Source organism: Lichenostomus cassidix, unplaced genomic scaffold, assembly GCF_008360975.1.
Source record: "Lichenostomus cassidix isolate B80296 unplaced genomic scaffold, HeHo_3.0 HiC_scaffold_556, whole genome shotgun sequence".
In the NCBI taxonomy this organism is placed as follows: domain Eukaryota; kingdom Metazoa; phylum Chordata; class Aves; order Passeriformes; family Meliphagidae; genus Lichenostomus; species Lichenostomus cassidix.
Window position 1 is genome coordinate 12,410 of NW_028147564.1, and position 23,595 is coordinate 36,004.

General features: G+C 43.1%; 1 protein-coding gene across 1 annotated transcript; it reads right to left on the reverse strand.

Annotated features, from left to right (window-relative positions):
• Positions 1-6,249: 6,249 nt before the first annotated feature.
• On the reverse strand, positions 6,250-23,259 carry LOC146422053 (nuclear transcription factor Y subunit gamma-like; the record flags this gene model as incomplete). Its single annotated transcript, XM_085046766.1, has 7 exons — positions 6,250-7,093; positions 7,918-7,977; positions 8,740-8,847; positions 12,810-12,968; positions 15,068-15,241; positions 21,940-22,035; positions 23,146-23,259. Coding segments are annotated over 7 exons (831 nt in total), but the record flags the coding sequence as incomplete, so codon positions are not given.
• Between the last annotated feature and the right edge of the window lie 336 nt (positions 23,260-23,595).

Here is a 23,595-nt window from a genome sequence, read left to right on the forward strand (position 1 = left end):
GGCCGCTCCCGGGGCCACCTGCCTTTAGCTGCCCGCCGCCGCCGCCGGGCCCTCCCCCGCCGCCGCCCCGCCGGCCCGGCCCGCCCCGCCGTACCTGGCTCCCGCCCCCGGGGCTCCGCGGGACGGGGCGGGCGGGGAAAGCGCCGTGCGGGGCGGTGGCGGCGGCGGGAGGGGAGGGGAGGGGGTGGTGGGTGGGCTCCTGTCACCCCCCGGCTGGGTGGGGGACACTGCTGCGGACGGGGAGCGGGCAGAGGGTCCTGGGGCATCCCGTGAGTGAGGATCCCAAGCCGCAGCCCACCTGCATCCCAAACCGCAATCCACACCTCATCCCAAACCGCAATCCACACCTCATCCCAAACCGTAATCCACACCTCATCCCAAACCGCAATCCACACCTCATCCCAAACCGTAATCCACACCTCATCCCAAACCGCAATCCACACCTCATCCCAAACCGCAATCCACACCTCATCCCAAACCGTAATCCACACCTCATCCCAAACCGCAATCCACACCTCATCCCAAACCGCACCCTACACCGCATCCCAGACCGAATCACATCCCAAACCACATCCCAAACCGCAATCCCAGCCTCATCCCGCACCGCATCCCAAACCAAATCGCATCTCGAGCCACATCACTGCCTCCTAAACTGCATCCCAAACGGCATCCCAAACTGCATCCCACGGCACACCCCAAACGGAGGGTGTGGAGCACCCTGGAGTGAGACTCCCAACGCCCACGGGATGGAGCATCCTTGGAGGAGATGGAGCGTCCCTGGAGGAGATGGAGCGTCCCTGGAGAACATGGAGAACCCCTGGAGAACATGGAGAATCCCTGGAGAACATGGAGAATCCCTGGAGGAGATGAAACATCTCACTCCCATCCATCCTCCGACTCAGCCTCGAGCCAGCCTCCAAGTGTTTCCCAACCAACCCTCCCAGCTTTTCCACCTCACTCCCCTCAGCTCCCACCAACACATGGGGAAACTGAGGCAAGGGACTGGGAATTCCCATTCCAAGCAAAGCAATCCAATCCCAGCTGCATCCATGTGGTTTCGCACTTTTGGAGAATCCGAGAGTCTCCATCCCACCCCACCCCTCCGGGGTTTGCTCTCCGGGAGCAGAAACCGAGCTGAGGGCTTTGGGCAGTGAATTATTTAGCGGCAGGCAGAGATCCTGGCACAGCGCGGCCCTCGGGAGCACTGCGGGATTTGGGAGGTCTGGGCAATCACACCCGATAAATTGACAGCTTTATTTACTCGCAGGAAATGCTGCTGTCAAACCCGCAATTCCTCCTCCGAGGGTGTCACTCAAACCCCACGCAGCGAGATGGGGTGAGAGCCGTGCAGGGTGAAATCCTGGGAATCCAAATCGAAATTTTCCCCTCCATCCATCCCCCCACAAAAAAATGCTCCTCGGGGCATCCCCCCGGCTCGCCTGGCCCCTCTGCCGGCGGATGCTCCAGCGGGATCACCCTGACCTTCATCCCGCTGCCTTTGGAGCAGCTCATCCCCCTCGCCGCAGGTTTAGGTTTCACCTGGGATTGATTCAAACCTCGCGGCTGCCGAGGGAGCAGCGTTGAGGTGACCCGGGAAGGACTTGGGTGCTCACTCGAGGGGACCCGGGGCGGGTGGGAATTGGGTTACTCCCGGGATTGTGGGTCACCACCTCCCGCACCTCATCACCTGCCCAGACCCCGGGAATCTCCATCGAGCTGGGAGCTGGGAGGTTTTGGGATGGAGCCAGGCAGCTTGAATCAACATGGCACCAACCCATCCCTCCGAAGCGGTGGAGGTTTTGGGAAGGCATCCCAGGATTTGCTGGCTTTGCCCCACCCCTGCCTTGCCTCGGGGGTCCCGCGGAGCCACCCGTGTCCCCCGGCATGATGGGACTTTAAAAGAGGATTCCAGAGGCCGGGAATGGCGAGGGGGAGGCACTGTGCTCGGAGCCTGCTGCCCTCTCGGGATTGCAGCTCGAGTTCCTGGCACGGAGCGGCGGCCAGGATTTGCATCCACAGGATTTCCAGTAAGTTTTGCAGGCTTGGAATGCAGCTGCAGGGCTGCGGGGCTGGGGACAGCGGCTGTGGGGACAAGGACAGCAGGAACCCCTCGCTGGGACGCGAGGACAGGGGCAAAGCACCGGTTTGGCTTCCTGCATGGGGCTGCTGGGGCGGTGAAGGGAGGATTCATCCCCCCTGTGTGAGGCTGATTGGAGTGACTGGGGTGGGCAGAGCTGGGGACAGTGGCCTCGGGGGTGCAGGGGGTGGCATTGTCCTGGTGGGGCGAGCAGCGGTGACAGCGGTGACAGCGGTGACAGAGGTGACAGCGGCGCGGGGAGCGGCAGGGCTGCTCGGCACCTGCTCCTGCCGGAGCCTTGGCCTCATCCCAGGACAATTAACTCCTGGCAGCGGCGCTCGCTGGGACAAGCAAGCGCCAGGGACAGCCCGGCCTTCCTGAGGGATGGGGTACCGCCGGGCTGGGGGCTGCTCTGCCCCAAAGCCACCCCCTGGCCATGGGGCTGGGGCTGCTCTGTCCCAAAGCCACCCCCAGTCCTGTCCCGGCGCTCGCCCGCGCTGTCCCCGAGCTGGCAGGGACATCTCCCGGAGCTCGGGCACATCCCGGAGCAGCCCCGCGGGAGGAACAGGGAGCGGCAGGGTCGCGGCTCCTCTTCCCAGCTCCGGAGGTGAGGCAGGAAGAATGGATGAGGACGTCGTGAGCTGCCGGGCTCGCCAGCGCTGGGACAGTTCCCAAAAAATCCCCTCCAGCCGTGCCAGGTCCCTGCCGAGATGGAGCAGAGTCCCGGAGCGGAGAAGGGCAGGAGCTGATCCCCAGGGGAACAGGGATTTGGTGGCGCTGGCTGCAGGTGGCGACAGCAGAGCTGTCACCAGGAGTGCCCAGCGTCCCTCTGGGATGCCACAGCGGCAGTGTCACCTCCACCGCAGTGAGTTTGCCTTGGAAAAGGGTGGCCGGAGGTGGCAGCCCGGGTGGGGACAGCAGCCCGGGTGGGGACAGCAGCTCTGGGAAGGGACAGCAGCCCGGGTGGGAACAGCTGTCAGCAGCAAACCCCGCAGCAAACAGAGCGTGGCACTGCCCGAGTGCTGAGCTCAGCACCCCGAGGAGAAATGGGATCTCCAACCGCTCCTTGGCAGGGAAGCTCTGCCTCCTCCTCCTCCTCCTCCTCCTCCTCCTCCTCCTCAGCTCCATCCCAGCTCTGTCACTGTCGCACAGCCGCCTGTCCCGCAGCCTGGTGGCACTCCCTGCGTCACACACTGTCGCGGCTCGCTCGGCCTCTCGAGGGACACGTGTTGGCCTCGGGGTCACCCCGCGCCACCCGATTTGTCACCGCGGCAGATCAGAGGGAGCGGTGAGTCCTCGCAGGGAAGGTCTGGCTCCTGTCAGTGCCCGGAGGTGACAAACGGGGCTGGCTGTCCTCAAAGCACCCATCCTGTCCCAGTCTGCTCTGGGAGGGCAGGCAAAGCTTTCCCTCTGCTTTCGGATAAATAAAAAGTAACTTTTGCCCCATTAAGGTTTATTTCAATATCAAAATCCGCGCCCTGGATGTGCTAATGAGCTTAATTAAATACACGATCTCACGTCTGTCATTATTCCTCAGCTCTCTGCCCAGATCTGTGTCGGAGGAGGAGATTCCATTCTGAACCTTTCTGTCCTTTCAATAAACCCAATTTTTGTCCATCTGATCGAGAAGGATTTTACTGAACAGGACGGAATTTCTGGTGTCCAACTCGACACCATCAGGAATTCATCCCTGCCACCCCTCTGACCCCTCAGCACCAGCAGGAACTCAACAGGGCTCATTGAATTTCCATCCAAATTTCATTCACTCCACGCAACAGCTGGAAACTCCCTCGGGGAGCAGCATCTCCCTCCCATTTTCTGTCCTTTAAGCCATTTATTCCCATTCGAATTCCAGCCTATTTCCAGCAAACCCAAGCGCTTTGGGTAAAGAGCTTTTCCCCTCCGGCTGCCTCTGCCCGGGGCTGATAAAGGCGAGCTGTTCGGCTCTCCAGCTCTCTCTCCATCCCCACAAGCGGATTCCCAGCTCTCCGAGCCCAAGGGATGCTTCTCCAGAGGTTTTTTGGGGGGCGGAGGAGGTCACCCATCTCCTCCGGTGGGTGGGATCGGCTGGTGGGATTGATTGATGGAGATCCAAACCCCATCCCGGCTCTCCCGTCCTGCTCCAGCCCTTCCCGCGGCAGCTCAGGAATGAGGCTGCTGGGAGGAGGAACCTCCGAGTCCCCAAATCCAGGGAAAGGAGCTCCGAGCTCCCATCCCGGCTGTCCAATTCGACTTCAGCCTTTCCCGCGGCAGCTTGGAGGAGAAACAGGGATGTGGCTGCCGGGAAAAGGGACCTTCAAAGTCCCCAAATCCAGGAAAGGGACCTCCGAGCCCCCAAATCCAGGGAAAGGGATTTCCGAGCCCCAGATTCCAGGGAAAGGACCTTTGAGCCCCCAAATCCAGGGAAAAACACCTACGAGTCCCCAAATCCAGGAAAGGGACCTCTGAGCCCACAATTCCAGGGAAAGACCTCTGAGAACCCAACTCCAAGGAAAGGACTTCTGAGCCCCCAAATCCCAGGAAAGGGACCTGTGAGCCCCCATCCCACTGTCCCTTACCACTGTCCCTTCCCGGCTGCCCCATCCCATCCCATCCCATCCCATCCCATCCCATCCCATCCCATCCCATCCCATCCCATCCCATCCCATCCCGCTGTCCCATCCCGCTGTCCCCTCCCACTGTCCCCTCCCACTGTCCCCTCCCGCTGTCCCCTCCCGCTGTCCCCTCCCGCTCCAGCCCTTCCCACGGGGTCCCTCTCGTGGCCGATCCCCGCCCGGAGCATTCCCGAAAGATCCTTTCCATCCCAATCCCGATTCCATCCTATCCCACCCCGGCACAGCTGCATCCCCCCGGGAATGGCGGGATCGGGAAAACCTCGGGAATCAGGAAAACCTCGGGAATCAGGGAATGGAGATTTACAAAGCCCAGGAATTCTGCCGGGCTGGAATGCTGAGCTCAGGTCCTGCAGCAGCCAAATGCTGAGGCAGAGATTTCCTTCCCCAGCAGCGACTGATCCCCACTGGTCCTGGCAAGGGGACACCAGTGACAGGTAAAGGTGGCACTTGTGACAGGGTAAGGGGGACATTTGTGGCAGGTAAAAGGGGACATTTGTGACACTACAAGAGGGACATCTGTGCAAGGATGAGGGGGACAACTGTGCCAGGTAAAGGTGGCACTTGCGACACAGTAAGAGAGACATTTGTGACAGGGTAAGGGGGACATTTGTGACAGAACAAGGGGGACAACTGTGCCATGTAAAGGGGGCAACTGTGCCAGGATGAGGGGGACAACTGTGCTGAGACAGGGGTGGCACCTGTGCCAAGTAAAGGGGACACCTGTGACAATTAAAGGGGGCAACTGTGACAGGGTAAGGGGGACATCTGTGCCAGGATAAGGGGGACACCGGTGCCAGGTAAAGGTGGCACTTGCGACATGGAAAGAGGGACATCTGTGACAGGACAAGGGGGACATTTGAGGGGGACAACTGTGCTGGGACAGGGGTGGTATGTGTGCCAAGTAAAGGGGACACTTGTGACAAGTAAAGGGGACACTTGTGACAAGTAAAGGGGGCAACTGTGCCAGGATGAGGGTGGCACCTGTGCTGGGACAAGGGTGGCATGTGTGCCAAATAAAGGGGACACCTGTGACAAGTAAAGGGGACACCTGTGACAGGTAAAGGGGGCAACTGTGACAGGATGAGGGGGACAACTGTGCTGGGACAAGGGGACACCTGTGCCAAGTAAAGGGGACACCTGTGCCAAGTAAAGGGGACACCTGTGACAAGTAAAGGGGGCACCTGTGACAGGTAAAGGGGGCAACTGTGACAGGGTAAGGGGGACATTTGTGACAGGGAAAGGGGGAAATCTGTGCCAAGTAAAGGGGACACCTGTGACAGGTAAAGGTGGCATTTGCAACAGGGTGAGAGGGACATTTGTGACAGGTAAAGGGGGACACCCATGCCAGGTAAAGGGGGACAACTGTGCCAGGATGAGTGGGACATCTGCACTGGGACAGGGGTGGCACCTGTGCCAGGACAAGGGTGGCACCTGTGCCATCACCTGAGCTCTAGGCCAAGCCCTTACCCACACACCCTGTGGGGTTCCTTTCCTCCTCCAGGTGTAAAATTCCCGGGATTCAGGAATCCCTGGGTGGCACAGAAATCACACTGAGGATCTGACAAAAGCAAATTTATTTCATTTTCTGAAGCTTATCTTACATGCACGGACCAAAGCCAGGACAACACAGCAGGGCTGGGGGTTTGTCCAGATTCCAGCAGTTTTTCTGGAATCAAATGGCCAAATTTGAGGATTTTGGGGTTTTTTTTGCTCTTAGAAAATACAATCATAATACGAGGAATGTTTTCTTTTTTTTGTTTTGTTTTGTTTTGCTTCACTTCAATTCCTCCTACTCCTCCTATTCCCTGCATACAGCAAATGCTCCAAAAAAAAGGAGGAAGGAGGGAAAAAAATCTAAACCACACACACTTCCACCCCCCAAAAAAAAAATAAATCCCAAAAACCCACTGAGATGGGAGGACCAAATCTAGCTCTATTCAGAGGGAAAAAAAAAATAAAATACAAACAGAACAGCAGGAGTAGAGCTCTGACAGGAGCAGTACCCTCAGGATTCTCCTAAAAATAATAAAAATTTCCCACGTTTGTTCAACGAGATGCTCCAAATCCCTTCGGATCGGTTTTGGACAAAGCAGCTGAATACAGAGTTTGGAAAAGAATAAAAAATATTGCATTCTTGGCAGAGTCTGCTGGGTGTTCCCACCTGGGCCAGGTGGAGGTGGCAGAGCCTGCTGGAGGCTTCATCTCAGGTGTGTTCCTCAGCCCAGGTGGGGCTGGCAGAGCTCAGGGTGGCACTGAGGGTTCCTCAGGGTGTCCCCTGCTGTCAGTCCCCTGTCACCTGGGTGGCCTGGCCGTCCGAGCTCTGGTTGGTGGACTGGATGAACATGGGCTGGGTGATGTCCTGGCCGGCTGGCATTGTCACCTGCTGGATCTGGTAGAGCTGCTGTGGGCACAAGGTGACAAAGGGATGTTGGTCAGTGGGCAGCACGCCCAGAATCTGCCAGGTTTGGTCACTCTGAGGTCCCCAAAAACCCCAAAACCCACACTGAATCTGCTGCTTAGTCACAGCAAATTGTGTCTGGGAATTCCAGGCTCACATCAGGGGTCACTTCTGCTCTGAGGAAGGGAACAGAATGGATCCCTGGAAGTGTCCCAGTGTCACCCTGGGATAGTGGGAGGTGTCTTTAAAGTCCCTTCCAACCCAAACCATTCCATCATTTATGGTATTCATGGAACAGCCAGAATAAAAGCTTTGTTCCTGAATTAGGACTAAGCTGGATCTCACCCCAAGTGCCAGGGACTGGATTAATTTGGAGTTAATTAATGATTTATTACATTTATGGAAGAGCCAGAATAAAATCTTTATTCCTGAATTAGGACTAAACTGGATCTCACCCCAAGTGTCAGGGCTGAGATTAATTCGATTAATTAATCGAATTAATTAATTAATTCGATTAATAAATTTGATTAATTTGGAGCAAAGGCAGCAGAACACTAAGAATCCACCTGAATTAATTCTGGCACAACTTTCCCTTATCCTGCTGCAGGCCAGCAGTGCTTTTATCAGCTACCATATCCTGCCAAAAATTACGGAATATTCAGGAATTTCCCCATAAACAAAGCCAGCAGAGAAGGCAAACCCCACAGATATATTTGCAAGTTTCCAAGGCAGCTCCCTGCCAACACCTCCAGCAAAATGCAGATTCAGGGCAATCCCTCTGCCTTCAATCTGCACTGATTGTCCCCAAATTGTCCCCAAGTCCTTACCTGTCCGTCCGTGAACTGGCTGAACTGCTGCTGGCCCTGCTGCACTTCTGTCTGCGTTATCTACAGAGATAAGAGCAAATGGTCACTCACTGCCCTTCCCAGGAGGGTCACAGCCCCAACAACACCATCCTGGGGGTTTTTTACAGTCTCAGGAGAACTTTTCAGTCTCAGGAGAGCTTTTCAGCCCCAGGAGAGCTTTTCAGCCCCAGGAGAACCTTCCAGCACCCCAACCGCGACAGGAACAGGACACTGAGCTGTCCCTCCGCACCTTCCAGACCAAACACCTCCTGCCAGCTCCTTCCAGACCCCAAACCAGGTCCTTCCAGACCCCAAAGCAGGTCCTTCCAGACCCCAAAACCACGTCCTCTCCTCCTCCCCCTCCAGGGAAGGTCGAGAAGGATCCCTCAGCCTCGAGCTTCCCGACGTTCTGCCTTTCCTGCTCGGCTCCTCCCTCGCCCAGGTGGGAAGGAGAAGGAGGAGAGAGAGAGAGAGAGAGAAAAGGTTGATGAGGCCAAAAAAGTTACCTGCAAGCAGCTCAGCAGCAGCGTGAGCTTCACCCAGAGCACACACACACACACACACACACACACACACAGAGGGGATTTTTTGGCATGCACCTCTCACGGACACCTAAAGGAGGTTTCCGCTACATCCCTTCCCTTTTTTTTTTTTTAAAAAATTTTTAAGAAAAGAAAAGAAAAAAAAAAGCCAGGACTCCTATCCCAAAGAGGTGGTGGAAATCCTTTTGGAATTCACCAGCTTGAGGAGCTAAGGGGAAGAAGGCTGGGAGCAGTCAAGCAGCCCTGCAGTGGAGTGCATTACCTGCTGTGCATTGGTTGCAAGCGTCTGGATCTGCCCCTGGACTACCTGGGTGCCTGACACGGGTTGGGCTAAGCGGATATACTGCAGCTGGCCAGCATTCAACTGGACCTGGAGACAAGTGGAGGGGGGGCAGGGAAAGAAAATGAAACAGATCACTCTGTAACCTGGACACAAAGCAAAGTTCCCTGCTCGGTTTTTGCCGAAATCGGGGTGTTTTCCCGGAGTTCTGGGGGGTTATGGGTTGGAATTATGGTGTTGGATGTTTAGATTCATCCCTAGTTTTGGGTTGGGATTATCCTGTTGGATTCTTAGATTCATCCCTGGTTTTGGGTTGGAATTATCCTGTTGGAAATTTAGATTCATCCCTGGTTTTGGGTTGGAATTATGGTGATGGATGTTTAGATTCATCCCTGGTTTTGGGTTGGAATTATCCTGTTGGAAATTTAGATTCATCCCTGGTTTTGGGTTGGAATTATGGTGATGGATGTTTAGATCCATCCCTGGTTTTGGGTTGGAATTATCCTGTTGGATGTTTAGATCCATCCCTGGTTTTGGGTTGGAATTATCCTGTTGGATTTTTAGATTCATCCCTGGCTTGGGGTTGGAATTATCCTGTTGGATTCTCAGATCCATTCCTGGTTTTGGGTTGGAATTATCGTGTTGGATTCTTAGTTTTATCCCTAGTTTTGGGTTGGAATTATTGTGTTGGATGTTTAGATTCATCCCTGGTTTTGGGTTGGAATTATCCTGTTGGATGTTTAGATTCATCCCTGGTTTTGGGTTGGAATTATCCTGTTGGATGTTTAGATCCATCCCTGGTTTTGGGTTGGAATTATCCTGTTGGATGTTTAGATCCATCCCTGGTTTTGGGTTGGAATTATGGTGATGGATGTTTACGTTCATCCCTGGTTTTGGGTTGGAATTACCCTGTTGGATTCTTAGATCCATCCCTAATTTTGGGTTGGAATTATTATGTTGGATTTCTAGATCCATCCCTGGTTTCGGGTTGGATGTTTAGATTCATCCCTAATTTTGGGTTATAATTATCATGTTAGATTCTCAGATCCATCCCTAGTTTTGGGTTGGAATTATCCTGTTGGATGTTTAGATCCATCCCTGGCAAATCTCAGGGCACAGAGCTCCTCATTCCTCCTTTTTTTTTTTTTTTTCCAGGGTGGGTTAGTAGCTAAAGCACATTAATAGCTCAGTTTCTCATTAATTATCAGGGATTTGGGAATTCTCAGTTCACCTCTGGGTCACGAAATTTCAGTTTTTTTGCTCCTTCCATGCAGCATTTCTCAAACAACTGTTATCAAACCACATCACATCCTCAACCCCTACCAGATCCTGCCAAAAAAAATTAAGGAATGTGCAGGAATTTTCCCCCTAAACAAAGCCAGCAGAGATGGCAAACCCCAAAGATATATTTGGAAGTTTCTGAGATGTATTTCAAGTTTTTCACCTCTCTGCCAACATATCAACCCCCACCTGGCAGAGCTTTTTTTGGTGTCAGTGCTTCAGAGATGAGATTCAATTTAATTCCCAAATTTATTCCCTAAAAACCCTGATTTTGGGAGGTTGGGACATGAAGAAAATACAAATAATTCTATTCATACACAATAAAAGAGTCAAAAAAAGCAATAAAAGGGTCAAAAATACCACTGCTGGATTTTCCTGCTGTTATTTAACTTCACAACGTTGAGATTCACAGTTTTAAGGTTAATTTTATCCCAAAAAAATAATTTTTTTTTTCTTTTTAAGAAGGGGGAAAGAACACACAGAACATTAAAAAACTGCTGATAAAAGCTCAACTGCCTGGAATGCGATTTTGGCATTTCCACAACTGTGTCTGAAAGCTCCAAAATTATTTTAGAAGCAACTAAATTCCCTCCTGAGCGACAATATTTTAATAAAGAATTGGTTTCTGCACTGAGATCTGCAGGTTTTCCACGCTGGGGGATTAGATTTTCAAGACATGAAATGGATGGGTGAGAGAGATTTGGGAAAAAAAAAACTCTTCCAGCAAGGAGAGGAAATTCCAAAGAAATCAGGGAGGAAGATTAAATTTAACACAAAATTCTTATGGATAAATAAGTGATTATGACTTAATTGATGGATTCACCTCCAGTTTGTTGAAAATAAATTTGATTTTTCGCAGGCAAACGGTGGGAATGGAATAAAGAGCAACAAGAAGGAATATGTGGAAAATCAGCAAAAATCAGGAATAAGATGCTAAAACACTCCAGAGGTAATTCCAATTTCCTGAGAGATTTTCCAACTCTTATTTGGGTGATCCAAGATTTCCTGCTGAGCCCTCAAAGATCCCAGAGAAACTGCCAGAAGATGGCACTGAATTTGCCAAGAGAGGAAAGAAATTAGGGAAAAATTAGAAAATCAAAGCAGGAAGAGCAGAACAGACCAAGGATTGGGATTTTTGTGCAGCAAAATCCAAGTGGTTCCCAGCTTGGGCACTAAAATCCTCTCCCAAGGAGGTTTTTCTCCAAGTTTTATTTAATTTTTTTCACTTGCTGGAAGCTCCTTCAGCACCAACTGTGGTTCTTCAGCTGAAGAATCCTCCTGGTTGCAGCCAAAGAGGATTTCTGCAGGGTGGGGAGCTGGGAATTGGGATTTTTTCCATCCATCCTACAGCTCCTACCTCGCTGGTTTGCACTCCTGGAGCTGTCAGAAATCCGAATTTTTCCCAAAAAATTACTCCCGAGGAGCAGGCAGAGCTCCCTGCTCTTCCACAATGCCAGGAAAGAAGGCAAAAAAGCGAATTTTTGGCCAAACCAGACCCTAAATCCCCTCTGAGTGTGTCTGAAAACACTTCCCAAAGGATCCTCCTGCATTTTCTGCCCTGCACAGCTGCTTTTGAAGGAATTTTTCTCCTAAAAGATGTCCAGAATTCCCTGGGGAAAAGTCTGAGTTAATTCTTTTTCTTTGCTGAGGATCCACTGGAGATCTTCCATAAATCTTCGAGGAAAAAGTCTCTTGGAGAGATTTCCACAAGGAGAAGAAGAGGAAAAAAAGAAATGGAGAAGAAGAAAAAGAGAAATGGAAAAGAAGCAAAAGAGAAATGGAAAAGAAGCAAAAAAAGAGAAATGAAAAAGAAAACGCGGAGAAGAAAAAATGGAAGAAAAAGAGATTTTTTGTAGTAAAAACAGCCAATTTGGCAATTTCTTCCTCTGTGATCAACACCCTCAAGGCAGCAAGAATCAGCTGAAGGCTCAAGAGATAAAAAAAGCTGGAAAAATCTGGCAATTCCCCCAATGCAAAGGCTTTCCAAGATGCTCTGGCACAGCAGCAGCAGAGGGAAGCTCAGCAAGTCTGGAAAGGCAGAAGATGTGAATTCCCAGTTTGGGAACAATTCCAGAAATCCAAGTGGAATGTCTGGCACTGGGTGACCTTTGGGCTGTGATTGATGATTTTTGATTTGTTTTCTCTAACAGGTGTGAGATTTTCCAGCTGGGAATCAAAAAGCCTCAGTTTTGTTGTGATTATAAGTTATGGAAAGAGGGGAAAATGTGATTTTTTTGGACCCCAGTGGGACAAATTTCAGGAGGTTTTGGTCATGCTGAGTACCCAAAATCCTGTTTTTAAGGCTGATCTGAAAGCCAGGAGGTGTCTCCTGGCTCTGCCAAGCTCCAAATATTTTGGAGAAATATTTCCCCTACCATCAAAGTTTATTTGATATAAATAACTCCCAGATGGCACTTTTCCCACTCAGCCTGCCAGGTCGTGACTTCAGACCAAGTAAAGGCAAAAGAAGTGAATTTTTTTTTTTTTTTCCCTTCAAACCAGGCTGTGGTGAAGAACTGATGCTCCAGCCAGGAAAAATTTCATTTATTCCTTCCTAATCCCAACTCTTTCACTCAAGGTGAGCTGTTTGGGGTCAGGAAATAAATCTTCACCCTTTCAGTGGAGATTTATTTCCCCTTTTTGGGGTCAAACCTGCTCGATTTTCCTAAGTGCAGGAAACCACACCATTCAATCCAAACTTCCTAAAAGCAACCAGGAACAGCCTCATGCTCAGAGGGATTTTTCCAGGTTTTTTCCTGGCAGAATCTTACCGGGATTTGCTGGATTTCCCCCGTGTTGGTGATGATTTGCTGCATCACTTGCATGGTTTGCCCTGTGCTGCTCTGAGCCTGCTGGCTTTGCCCTTGGGGTTGAGCTTGGACAATCTGGACCTGCTGGCCTTCTCCCACCTGCATGGTCACTGGGGTGGTCTGGAAAATAATAAAATTAAATTAAAATAAAATTAAATTAAAATAATAAAATAAAATAAAAAATAAAGTAAAATAAAATAAAATAAAATATAAAATAAAATATAAAATAAAATATAAAATAAAATATAAAATAAAATGATCCAGGGATGAGGATTTAGGGATGGAAAAGCTGTGGGATATCAGGGATGGGGGAGAGAATTTCCTACACTCACTGCTTGTTGCTGGAGTTGGGGGAAGAGAGAGAATTTTCTATATCCAATAATTAAATTAGGATTAAATCGCCACTCAGGGGCTCAGAGCCCTGGGGAGGATATGGATAAATAAAGATTATCACTTCATTGATAATGGATTCACTCCCAGTTTGTTAAAAAATAAAATTATTTGCTTTTCTACAAGTAAACTGTGGGTCTGGAAAAATGAGTGTACAGAGCACCAGGAACAGAGAATTTGCTATATCCAATAATTAAATTAGGATTAAATCACCATTCAGGGGCTCAGAGCCCTGGGGAGGACATGGATAAATAAATGATTATCACTTCATTGATGGATTCACTTGCTGTTTGTTAAAAAATAAAATTTGCTTTTCCACAGGTAAACTGTGGGTCTGGAAAAAAGACAGAGCACCAGGAACAAAGAATTTCTTACACCAAATAATTAAATTAGGATTAAATCACCACTCAGGGGCTCAGAGCTCAGGGGAAGACATGGAAAAATAAACAATTATCACTTAATTGATAATGGATTCACTTCCAGTTTGCTGAAAAATAAAATTTGCTTTTCCACAGGCAAACTAGGTCTGGAAAAAAGAGTGTACAGAGCACCAGAACATGTGGAAAACCAGCAGGAACCAGGAGGAAAATGCTCCCAGCATTCCAGAGACACTTCCAGGTTTCTGAAAGAGTTTCCAAGTGTTCTGTTTGGGTGATCCAGGATTCTCTGCTGAGCCCTCAGAGTGTCTGTTTGGGGGATTTGGTGGGATTCTGGGGGATCTGGTGGGATTACTGAGGGATCTGGTGGGATCCTGATGGCATTTTGAGGGATCTGATGGGATTTTGAGGGATTTGGTGGGATTCTGGGGGATCTGATGGGATCCTGATCTGACCCAGAACAGCACCAGGAATCTCATTTGGCACAGAAAAGCTGAGGTTGCCCCACAGAAGTGTCTGAGATGAGGTAGTACAGGGATTGGAGCAATTTGGGATGGTGGAAGATCCTTGAGAATGGAATGGGATGAGATTTAAACTCCTTCCAACCCAACTGAACCCAACAGAACCAACTAACTGAACTCAACCCAACTGAACTCAGCTTAACCCAACCCAACTGAACCCAACTCCAAACCCAACTGAACCCAACCATCCAAACCTTAAACCCAACTCAATCCAACCCAAACCATCCCATCCCATCCCAATTCAACTGAAGCCAACTTAATTCATCCCAACTGAAGCCGACTAAACCCAACTGAACCAAACCCATCCCATCCCAATACAATTGAACTCAACTTAACTCATCCCAACTGAACCCCAAACCCAACTCAACCCAACCCATCCAAACCCTAAACCCAACCCAACTGAATCCAACTGAAACCAACTGAACTCAACTGAACACAACCCCAAACCCAACCCAACTAAACCAAACTTAACCCAACTGAACCAAATTTAACTCAATCCAACTTAACCCAACTAAACCCAACTGAACCAAACTGAACCAAACTTAACTCAGCCCAACTTAACCCAACTGAACCCAACTTAACTCATCCCAACTGAACTCAGCTGAACCCAACCCCAAACCCAACCCAACTTAACCCAACTGAACCCAACTAAGCCAAACTTAACCCAACCCCAAACCCAACTAAACCAAACTTAACTCAGCCCAACTTAACCCAACTAAACCAAACATAACCCAAATTAACCCAACTCAACCCAATCCAACTCAACCCAACCCATCCCAACCCCAAACCCAACTCATCCCAACCCCAAACCCAACTCAACCCAACCCAACCCTAAACCCAAGCCTACTAAACCCATCCCATCCCATCCCATCCCACCCCATCCCCATTCCCCAGAGCAATCCCCCCTCAGGAGGGATCTCCCCGCGCTCACCTGGCCCTGCTGGGGCTGGGCGATGATGATCTGGCCGGGCTGGATGGTGGTGGTGGCCGTGGTGGTCTGCTGGCCCTGCTGCTGGCCCTGCACCTGCACCGCCGCCGGCTGCTGAGCCAGCGTGAAGTAATACTGCACGGGCTCGGCCGGGGTGACGGCCTGGCGCACCTCCTCCTGCGGGGAAACGCCGGCAATTGGGATGGGAACGCGGCAACCGCCCACCCCAAAGCCAGGATATCCCCCCAGAAACGTCCTGGGGGAAAGGAGTTCGGGTATCTCCCACAGAATAGTTTAACTGAGGTAGTTTGAGCTGATAAATCCTCGTTTTTGCATATTGTTTTCGGTGGAAATCAGAAGTGTTCCCAATTATCCATCAGTGTTGCCATATTATCCATAAAATGTGGGTAATATGGGAATGTTATCCCATAAAAAGTGGGTAATATGGGAACGTTATCATCCCCTAAAACGTGGGTAATATGGGAACGTTATCATCCCATAAAATATGAATAATACAGGAATGTTATCATCCTATGAAATGTGGGTAATACGGGAACATTATCATCCCATAAAACATGGATAATATGGGAACGTTATCATCCCCCAAAACATGGGTAATATGGGAACGTTATCATCCCCCAAAACATGAATAATCTGGGAACATTATCATCCCCTAAAACATGGGTAATATGGGAACGTTATCATCCCCTAAAACATGAATAATCTGGGAACATTATCATCCCATAAAACATGGGTAATATGGGAACATTATCATCCCATAAAACATGGGTAATATGGGAACGTTATCATCCCCTAAAACATAGTATAATATGGGAACGTTATCATCCCATAAAACATGAATAATCTGGGAACGTTATCATCCCATAAAACATGAATAATCTGGGAACATTGTCATCCCATAAAACATGGGTAATATGGGAACATTATCATCCCATACAACATGGGTAATACAGAGTTGCCATGAGGAGGAGGAAATTAATAAAATTAAATAAAATACCCGAGTTGATAGCCAGGCAACTTCCTCATCAGTGAATTCCATCACGGGAGGAATTGTAAAAAAACCAGGAAAACTGACAGAACCTCATCTGTCACCCCAACCCCTGAATTCCCAACCCTGCACCGAGCTCTGAGGTCAAACCCCTGGCAATAAAAACCAGGATTTGATGCCTGGAGTTATTTATCCCAACCCAGCTTCTCCAGGCTGACAGCCATTCCCAACCCTGATATCTCAGCAGCTGGAAGAAGCAGAAAAAACCCCAAAATCCAAGAGGTTCCCCGAAAACCCAAAACCCAAGTGGTTCCCTGAAAACTCCAAATCCAAGTGGTTCCCCGAAATCCCCAAAATCCAAGTGGTTCCCTGAAAATCCAAGTGGTTGCCTGAAAACCCAAAATCCAAGTGGTTCCCTGAAAACCCAAAATCCAAGTGGTTCCCCGAAAACCCAAAATCCAAGTGGTTCCCCAAAAACCCAAAATCCAAGTGGTTCCCCAAAAACCCAAAATCCAAGTGGTTCCCCAAAAACCCAAAATCCAAGTGGTTCCCCGAAAACCCAAAATCCAAGTGGTTCCCTGAAAACCCAAAATCCAAGTGGTTGCCTGAAAACCCAAAATCCAAATGCTTCCCAGCTTGGGGCACTAAAACCTCTCCCAGGGAGGTTTTTCTCCAAGTTCTATTTAATTTTTTTCACTCGCTGGAAGCTCCCTGCTTTCTCATCTCAGCAGAGAAAAAAAATCCCTTCCCGCTCAGCGACATTCCAGGATTTTTGGAGATTTTCGGGAGGTGGATATTCCAGGGGTGAGAATTCCCGAATTCCCAGGCGTTCACTCCATGGCAGAAGGCGTAAACAATCCTCTCCCAGCCACCTCGAGCTCACAGCTGAGAGTGTAGGATGTTTACACGTGCTACAGCATGGGATGTTCCCAATTCCAGCAGCTTGCAGCAATCCTGGAATCCCTGCTGGGGGTTTTTTTGGGTTTTTTTTTAATTTATTTTTTTGAGGTTTGCTCATGGATTCTCGTTTCGGTTTGATGCAGCTGGGCAGGGAAAGGAAAATTCACAAATTTAGATTAGATCAGAGCAGTGGGTGATGGCTGGGTGGGAATTTTTTGGGGTTTGTTTGCTCAGAAGGTGTTTTTTTTTTTTTGGGAAGGGGAAAAATTTAGGAGCAACTCCTGGGAGATTTCCCAGCAGAAAAATCACATCTTGAAGATTAAACTGATCCCAGCTGGCTGTGGAAAAAAAAAACCCAATTTTGATCACAATCCCACCAAACAGAACACTTCCTGCAGCTCCCTGGTTATTCTTATTCCCCATATTAATAGGAGAGGAATGGGAATAACCATTAATAAAAAAATTAAAACAATAAAAAATTTAAATAGTAAAAAATTAAAATAATAAAAAATCAAATAATAAAAAAATTAAAATAATAAATTAAAATAATTTTAAATGAAATAATAAAAATTAAAATAATAAAAATTAAAATAATGAAAAATTAAATAATAAAAAATTAAAATAATAAAATTAAAGAATAAAAATTAAAATAATGAAAAAATGGAAATACTAAATAACCACAAATAATAAATTCCAATTTATTTTCACCCAGGGCAGGTCTGCAGTGAACCACCAAACCCCTGGGGCCCCTTTTAATTTAAAAAAAAATTTAAAAAATTTAAAAAATTCTACTTTTCCACACCATTTTCCCTATAAATCCTTAACCTGCATTCCTAGGGGGGAAATAATTCTATTCACCTATTTTTCCTGCTGGAAAAAAACCATTCCTGGTGATCCAGCAGTGATCATTTTGGGGTAAAAAACACCTTCCCAGCCTTATTTCCACCCCAAAATTCCCTGGGATGGGATGGAGATTTCACCCCAGACGCTTCCCAAAGTGCTCCAGGAATTCCTGAGATTCCACAACTCGGAATTTCTGGGATCAGAATCAGTCCTGAGGTGAATCCAAAGCAAGGAGAAGACAACAGGGAATGGTTTCCCTTCCCAAAAATGGTGAATTTCTAAAAATAGGGAAGTAGAGGAATGAGGAGAAAAAAAAATATATATAAAAAAATATAGATTTTCAGTGCCAGAATGGAAATTTCAATCATTCCAGCTGGAAAAGGAACTCCAGTTTGTTTTCCCCCATTTATAAGAGGCTGTTTGGCTTTTTAATTAATAGAAAAATAATGAATTTTGGATAAATCTTGAGGATTTTATGTTGATATTTATATTTTATTTGGAGTTCCTGATGCTGATTTTAAGCCCAGGAGCAGCAGGATGGATTTTCCTGAATATTTTGGGGTATGAAAAGGTTATTTTCCTGATTTTCTGGAGATCAGAATGGGATCAGGATGAGGATTCCAATCCTAAAAGATGAGGTTTGGATTCCCTATTTTCCCCCCTTTTGGAAATTCCAGGAGCACCACGAGGAAAATTCCTGGAATAAATTGGGCAGCAAATATGAAAAATTTGCAAAGATGTCGATTAGAAAAATAGAAAAAATTAAAAATAAGTAAAAATAAATAAAAATGAATAGTATAAATAAATAATAAAATAATAAAATAATAAATAAATAATAAAAAAATAAATAAAAACTAAAAATAAATAAAATAAATAATAAAGAAACAATAATAAAATAATAAATAAATAATAAAAAATAAATCATAAATAAAAACTAAAAATAAAATAAATATAAATAAATAATAAAATAATAAATAAATAATAAAAAATAAATAATAAATAAAACCTAAAATAAAAAAAATAATATAAATAAATAATAAAATAATAAATAATAAAAAATAATAAATAAAAACTTAAAAATAAATAAAAATAAATAATAAATAATAAAATAACAAATAAATAATAAAAAATAAATAATAAATAAAAACCTAAAAATAAATAAAATAAATAATATAAATAATAAAATAATAAACAATAAAAAATAAATCATAAATAAAAACCTAAAAATAAAAATAAATATAAAGAAATAATAAAATAATAAATAAATAATAAAAAAAATCATAAATAAAAACCTAAAAATAAATAAAAATAAATATAAATAATAAAATAATAAATAAACAATAAAAAATAAATCATAAATAAAAACCTAAAAATAAAAATAAATAATATAAATAAATAATAAAATAATAAATAATAAAAAATAAATCATAAAAACCTAAAAATAAATAAAAATAAATAATATAAATAAAAATAATAAATAAATAATAAAAAAAAATCATAAATAAAAACTAAAAATAAATAAAAATAAATAATATAAATAAATAATAAAATAAATAATAAATAATAAATAATAAATAATAAATAAATAAATAAAAACCTAAAAATAAATAAAAATAAATAAAAAAAATAAAAACCTAAAAATAAATAAAAATAAATAAAAATAAAAATAAATAAAATAAAAAAATAAATAAAAATAAATAATAAAAATAAATAATAAAAAAAAAAAAAAAATAAAAAATTAAAAATAAATGGTGCAGCAACCTCCAAAATCCAACAAAAACAGGAATGCTGCTCTCCAGACTGGGAGCAGACAGAATTTCCCACGGATTTAGAGCAAAAAAGGCAAAAAAAAAATCCACTTTAAAGGCAAAATTCCCACCAAGATCTCCCACAGCTTCCCAAATTCCTGGTTTTAGCCACAACTTGTGATTTTTTTCCACGCTGCAAACCTCCAGAAGTAGCAGAAAGGAGCCTAAAATTATATTTTATTTTTATTTTTTTTAAATTTTTTAAAATTGCTGGGCAACCATTCCAGAAGCGAGGAGCAGAATTATCCAGATTTTTTTTTTTTCTCCAGCAGGGAAATTTTAAGGAAATTTTAAGGGAAATGAAGGGAAATTTTAAGAAAAAAAGGAAAATTTAAAGGGAAATGAAGAGAAATGTTAAGGAAAAAAGGAAAATTTTAAGGAAAATGAATAGAAATTTTAAGGAAAAAAGGAAAATTTTAAGGGAAAAAATGAGAATTTTAAGTGAAATGAAGGGAAATTTTAAGGAAAAAAACAAAAATTTTAAGGGAAATGAAGGGAAATTGTAAGGAAAAAAGGAAAATTGTAAGGAAAATGAAGGGAAATTTTAAGGAAAATGAAGGGAAATTTTAAGGAAAAAAAAGAAAATCTTAAGAAAAAAAGGAAAATTTTAAGGAAAATTAAGGGAAATTTAAGGGAAATGAAGGGAAATTTTAAGGAAAAAAGGAAAAAATTTAAGGAAAAAAATGAAAATTTTAAGGGAAATGAAGGGAAATTGTAAGGAAAAAAGGAAAATTTTAAGAAAAAAAGAAAATTTAAAGGAAAATGAAGGGAAATTTTAAGGAAAAAAGGAAAATTTTAAGGGAAAAAGGAAAATTTTAAGGAAAAAAGGAAAATTTTAAGGAAAAAAGGAAAATTTTAAGGAAAAAAGGAAAATTTTAAGGAAAAAATGAAAATCTTAAGGAAAAAAAGAAAATCTTAAGGAAAAAAAAGAAAATTTTAAGGGAAATGAAGGGAAATTTTAAGGAAAAAACCGAAAATTTTAAGGGAAATGAAGGGAAATTTTAAGGAAAAAAAGAAAATCTTAAGGAAAAAAAGGAAAATTTTAAGGAAAAAAGGGAAAATTTTAAGGGAAATGAAGGGAGATTTTAAGAAAAAAATGAAAATTTTAAAGGAAAAAAAGGAAAATTGTAAGGGAAATGAAGGGGAATTGTAAGGAAAAAAGGAAAATTTTAAAGGAAAAAAATGAAAATGTGAAGGAAAAAAGGAAAACTTTACGAAAATGTTAGGAAAGAAGGGATTTCTGCAGCGATCTCAGCTGAGAGCAGCAGCCTGCTGCTGTAAACATCCGACTGAAAGCTCCTTGCAGCACCTTCCAGCTTCCAGTCAAGGATGTTTACAGAGGCACTGACTGCCCCAAGGGGTTTGGAACCAAAAAAATCCAGAAAAATGCAGAAAAATTTGGGTTTTTTCAAGTTTTTCATGCTGGTAGAAGTTGGGATCAAAAGTGTTGTGGAGTTTGTTGGTTATTTCTATGGAAATTCTGTTTATTTCTATCAAAAGCTGATGGTTTTATTGTGGTTTTTGTAAGTGATTTTGTGAGTTTGTAAAAAAATGATTCAATTTTTTTTTACAACATGAAAATGATTGCAAAGTATTTTTTTTACAAAGTTAAAATGGTTTTGTAAATTATTTCGGAAATAATTTTTAAAATTGTATTTATTGTAAAGGATTGTATTTTTTATTTAGGATCTATTATTTAGGATTATTATTTAGGATTATTACTAATGTTTATTATTAATGTTTATGATTTAGTTTCATTATTTATTTTTATTATTAATGTTTATTAATGTTTATGATTTAGTTTCATTATTTATTTTTATTATTAATGTTTATTAATGTTTATGATTTGGTTTCATTATTTATTTTTATTATTTATGTTTATTAATGTTTATGATTTAGTTTCATTATTTATTTTTATTATTAATGTTTATTATTAATGTTTATGATTTAGTTTCATTATTTATTTTTATTATTAATGTTTATTATTAATGTTTATTATTTAGTTTCATTATTTATTTTTATTATTTATTTTTATTATTAATGTTTATTATTTAGTTTCACTATTTATTTTCATTATTTATGTTTATTATTTATGTTTATTATAAATGTTTATTATTTATAATTATTACTTATTTAAGGACTGAAAACCCCTGAAATTCAAGCACTTAACAACCTGAAAACCACAGTAAATCCACAAAACAAATTCAAATCTCACATTTAAATCTCATTCCCCGTCGTTTCATCACCTCTGTCTTCATCAGAAGTCGAAACCCCATCGAGAAAATCCCCAAAAATTCCAGATTTTTGTGCCTCACCTGCCTTTTTGGAGGCTTCAGCTCATCCCTGGGCACAATATCGATGAGGAAATCGAACTGATCGAACTTGGTGATCGCCATGGCAATGTCATTCCTCTGCAAAAATAAAAAAAATAGAAATTTTTTTGGTAAAAATGTAAATGTAAATTTACATTTTGAATTAATTTTTTTTTGTAAAATTAATTTTTTTTTTACATTAATTTTTTTTGTAAAAATGTAAAAATTACAACTCGGCAAATAAGAACGTAAGGGATTTGGGAGGAGGTTTCACTGGTGATTTTTGAGATTTATTTAAGAATTTAGAGATCTGAAATAAAAACCCAACCCATAATTTTTATGATTTAAGAATGAGAGATTTAAGAATTTAGGAATTCATGATTTAGGAATTTAGGAAGAATTTAACAACCTAAGGGATTTGGGATCTGCTGGAGGTTTCATGGATGATTTTTAGGATTTATTGAAGAATTTAGGAACCTGAACTAAAAACTCAATGCTTTTTATTGATAATTTTTTACGATTTAAGAATGAAAGATTTAAGAATTTAGGAAGAATTTAACAACATAAGGGATTTGGGATCTGCTGGAGGTTCCATGGATGATTTTTAGGATTTATTTAACAATTTAGGAACCTGAAATTTAGGAACTTACAGGATTTGGGAAGAGCTGCAGGTTTCATGGATGATTTTTATGATTTATTTAAGAATTTAGGGTCTGAAATAAAAACCCAACGGTATTTTTATTGATGATTTTTATTGATAATTTTTACGATTTAAGAATTTAGGATCCTGAAATTTAAGAACATAAAGGATTTGGGATCTGCTGGAGGATTCATTGATGATTTTTAGGATTTATTGAAGAATTTAGGGACCTGAAATAAAAACCCAACCCATAATTTTTATGATTTAAGAATGAGAGATTTAAGAATTTAGGAATTCATGATTTAGGAATTTAGGAAGAATTTAACAACCTAAGGGATTTGGGATCTGCTGCAGGTTTTATTGATGATTTTTATGATTTACTGAAGAATTTAGGAACCTGAACTAAAAACTCAATGCTTTTTATTTATAATTTTTTACGATTTAAGAATGAAAGATTTAAGAATTTAGGAAGAATTTAACAACGTAAGGGATTTGGGATCTGCTGGAAGTTTCACTGATGATTTTTATGATTTATTTGAGATTTTAGGGACCTAAAAATGGGATTTTACCTGGAGAGTTCTGCGTTTGTTGTCCTCAGTGTGGATCCAAGCTCGCAGGGTGAGCTCAGTGATGAAAATCTGAGCAGCTTTGGCAAAGAGGACAGGAGCTTCTGCACTGATCATCTGCCAGGAAACAACATTTATTTGCTGTTATTTTTAATTTTTTAATTGAAAAGAAAAATTTTGACATTTTAATTGAAAATTGAAAAAAAAATTTGAATTTTTAATTGAAAATTGAAAAAAAATCGAAATTTTAATTCAAAATTTAAAAAAAAATCTGATTTTAATTTAATTCTATTTAATTTAAGAGAAACAAAAAACTAAAATACATGATACAAATTTCAGTGATGTCAATCTGTTGGAATCAAATCCAGCTCATCCTCCTAAATTATTGCTTTTTTTCCCCTTTAAAGACTAAAATAAATGGGAAAAATCGAAGTGATGTCAATTTATTGGGAT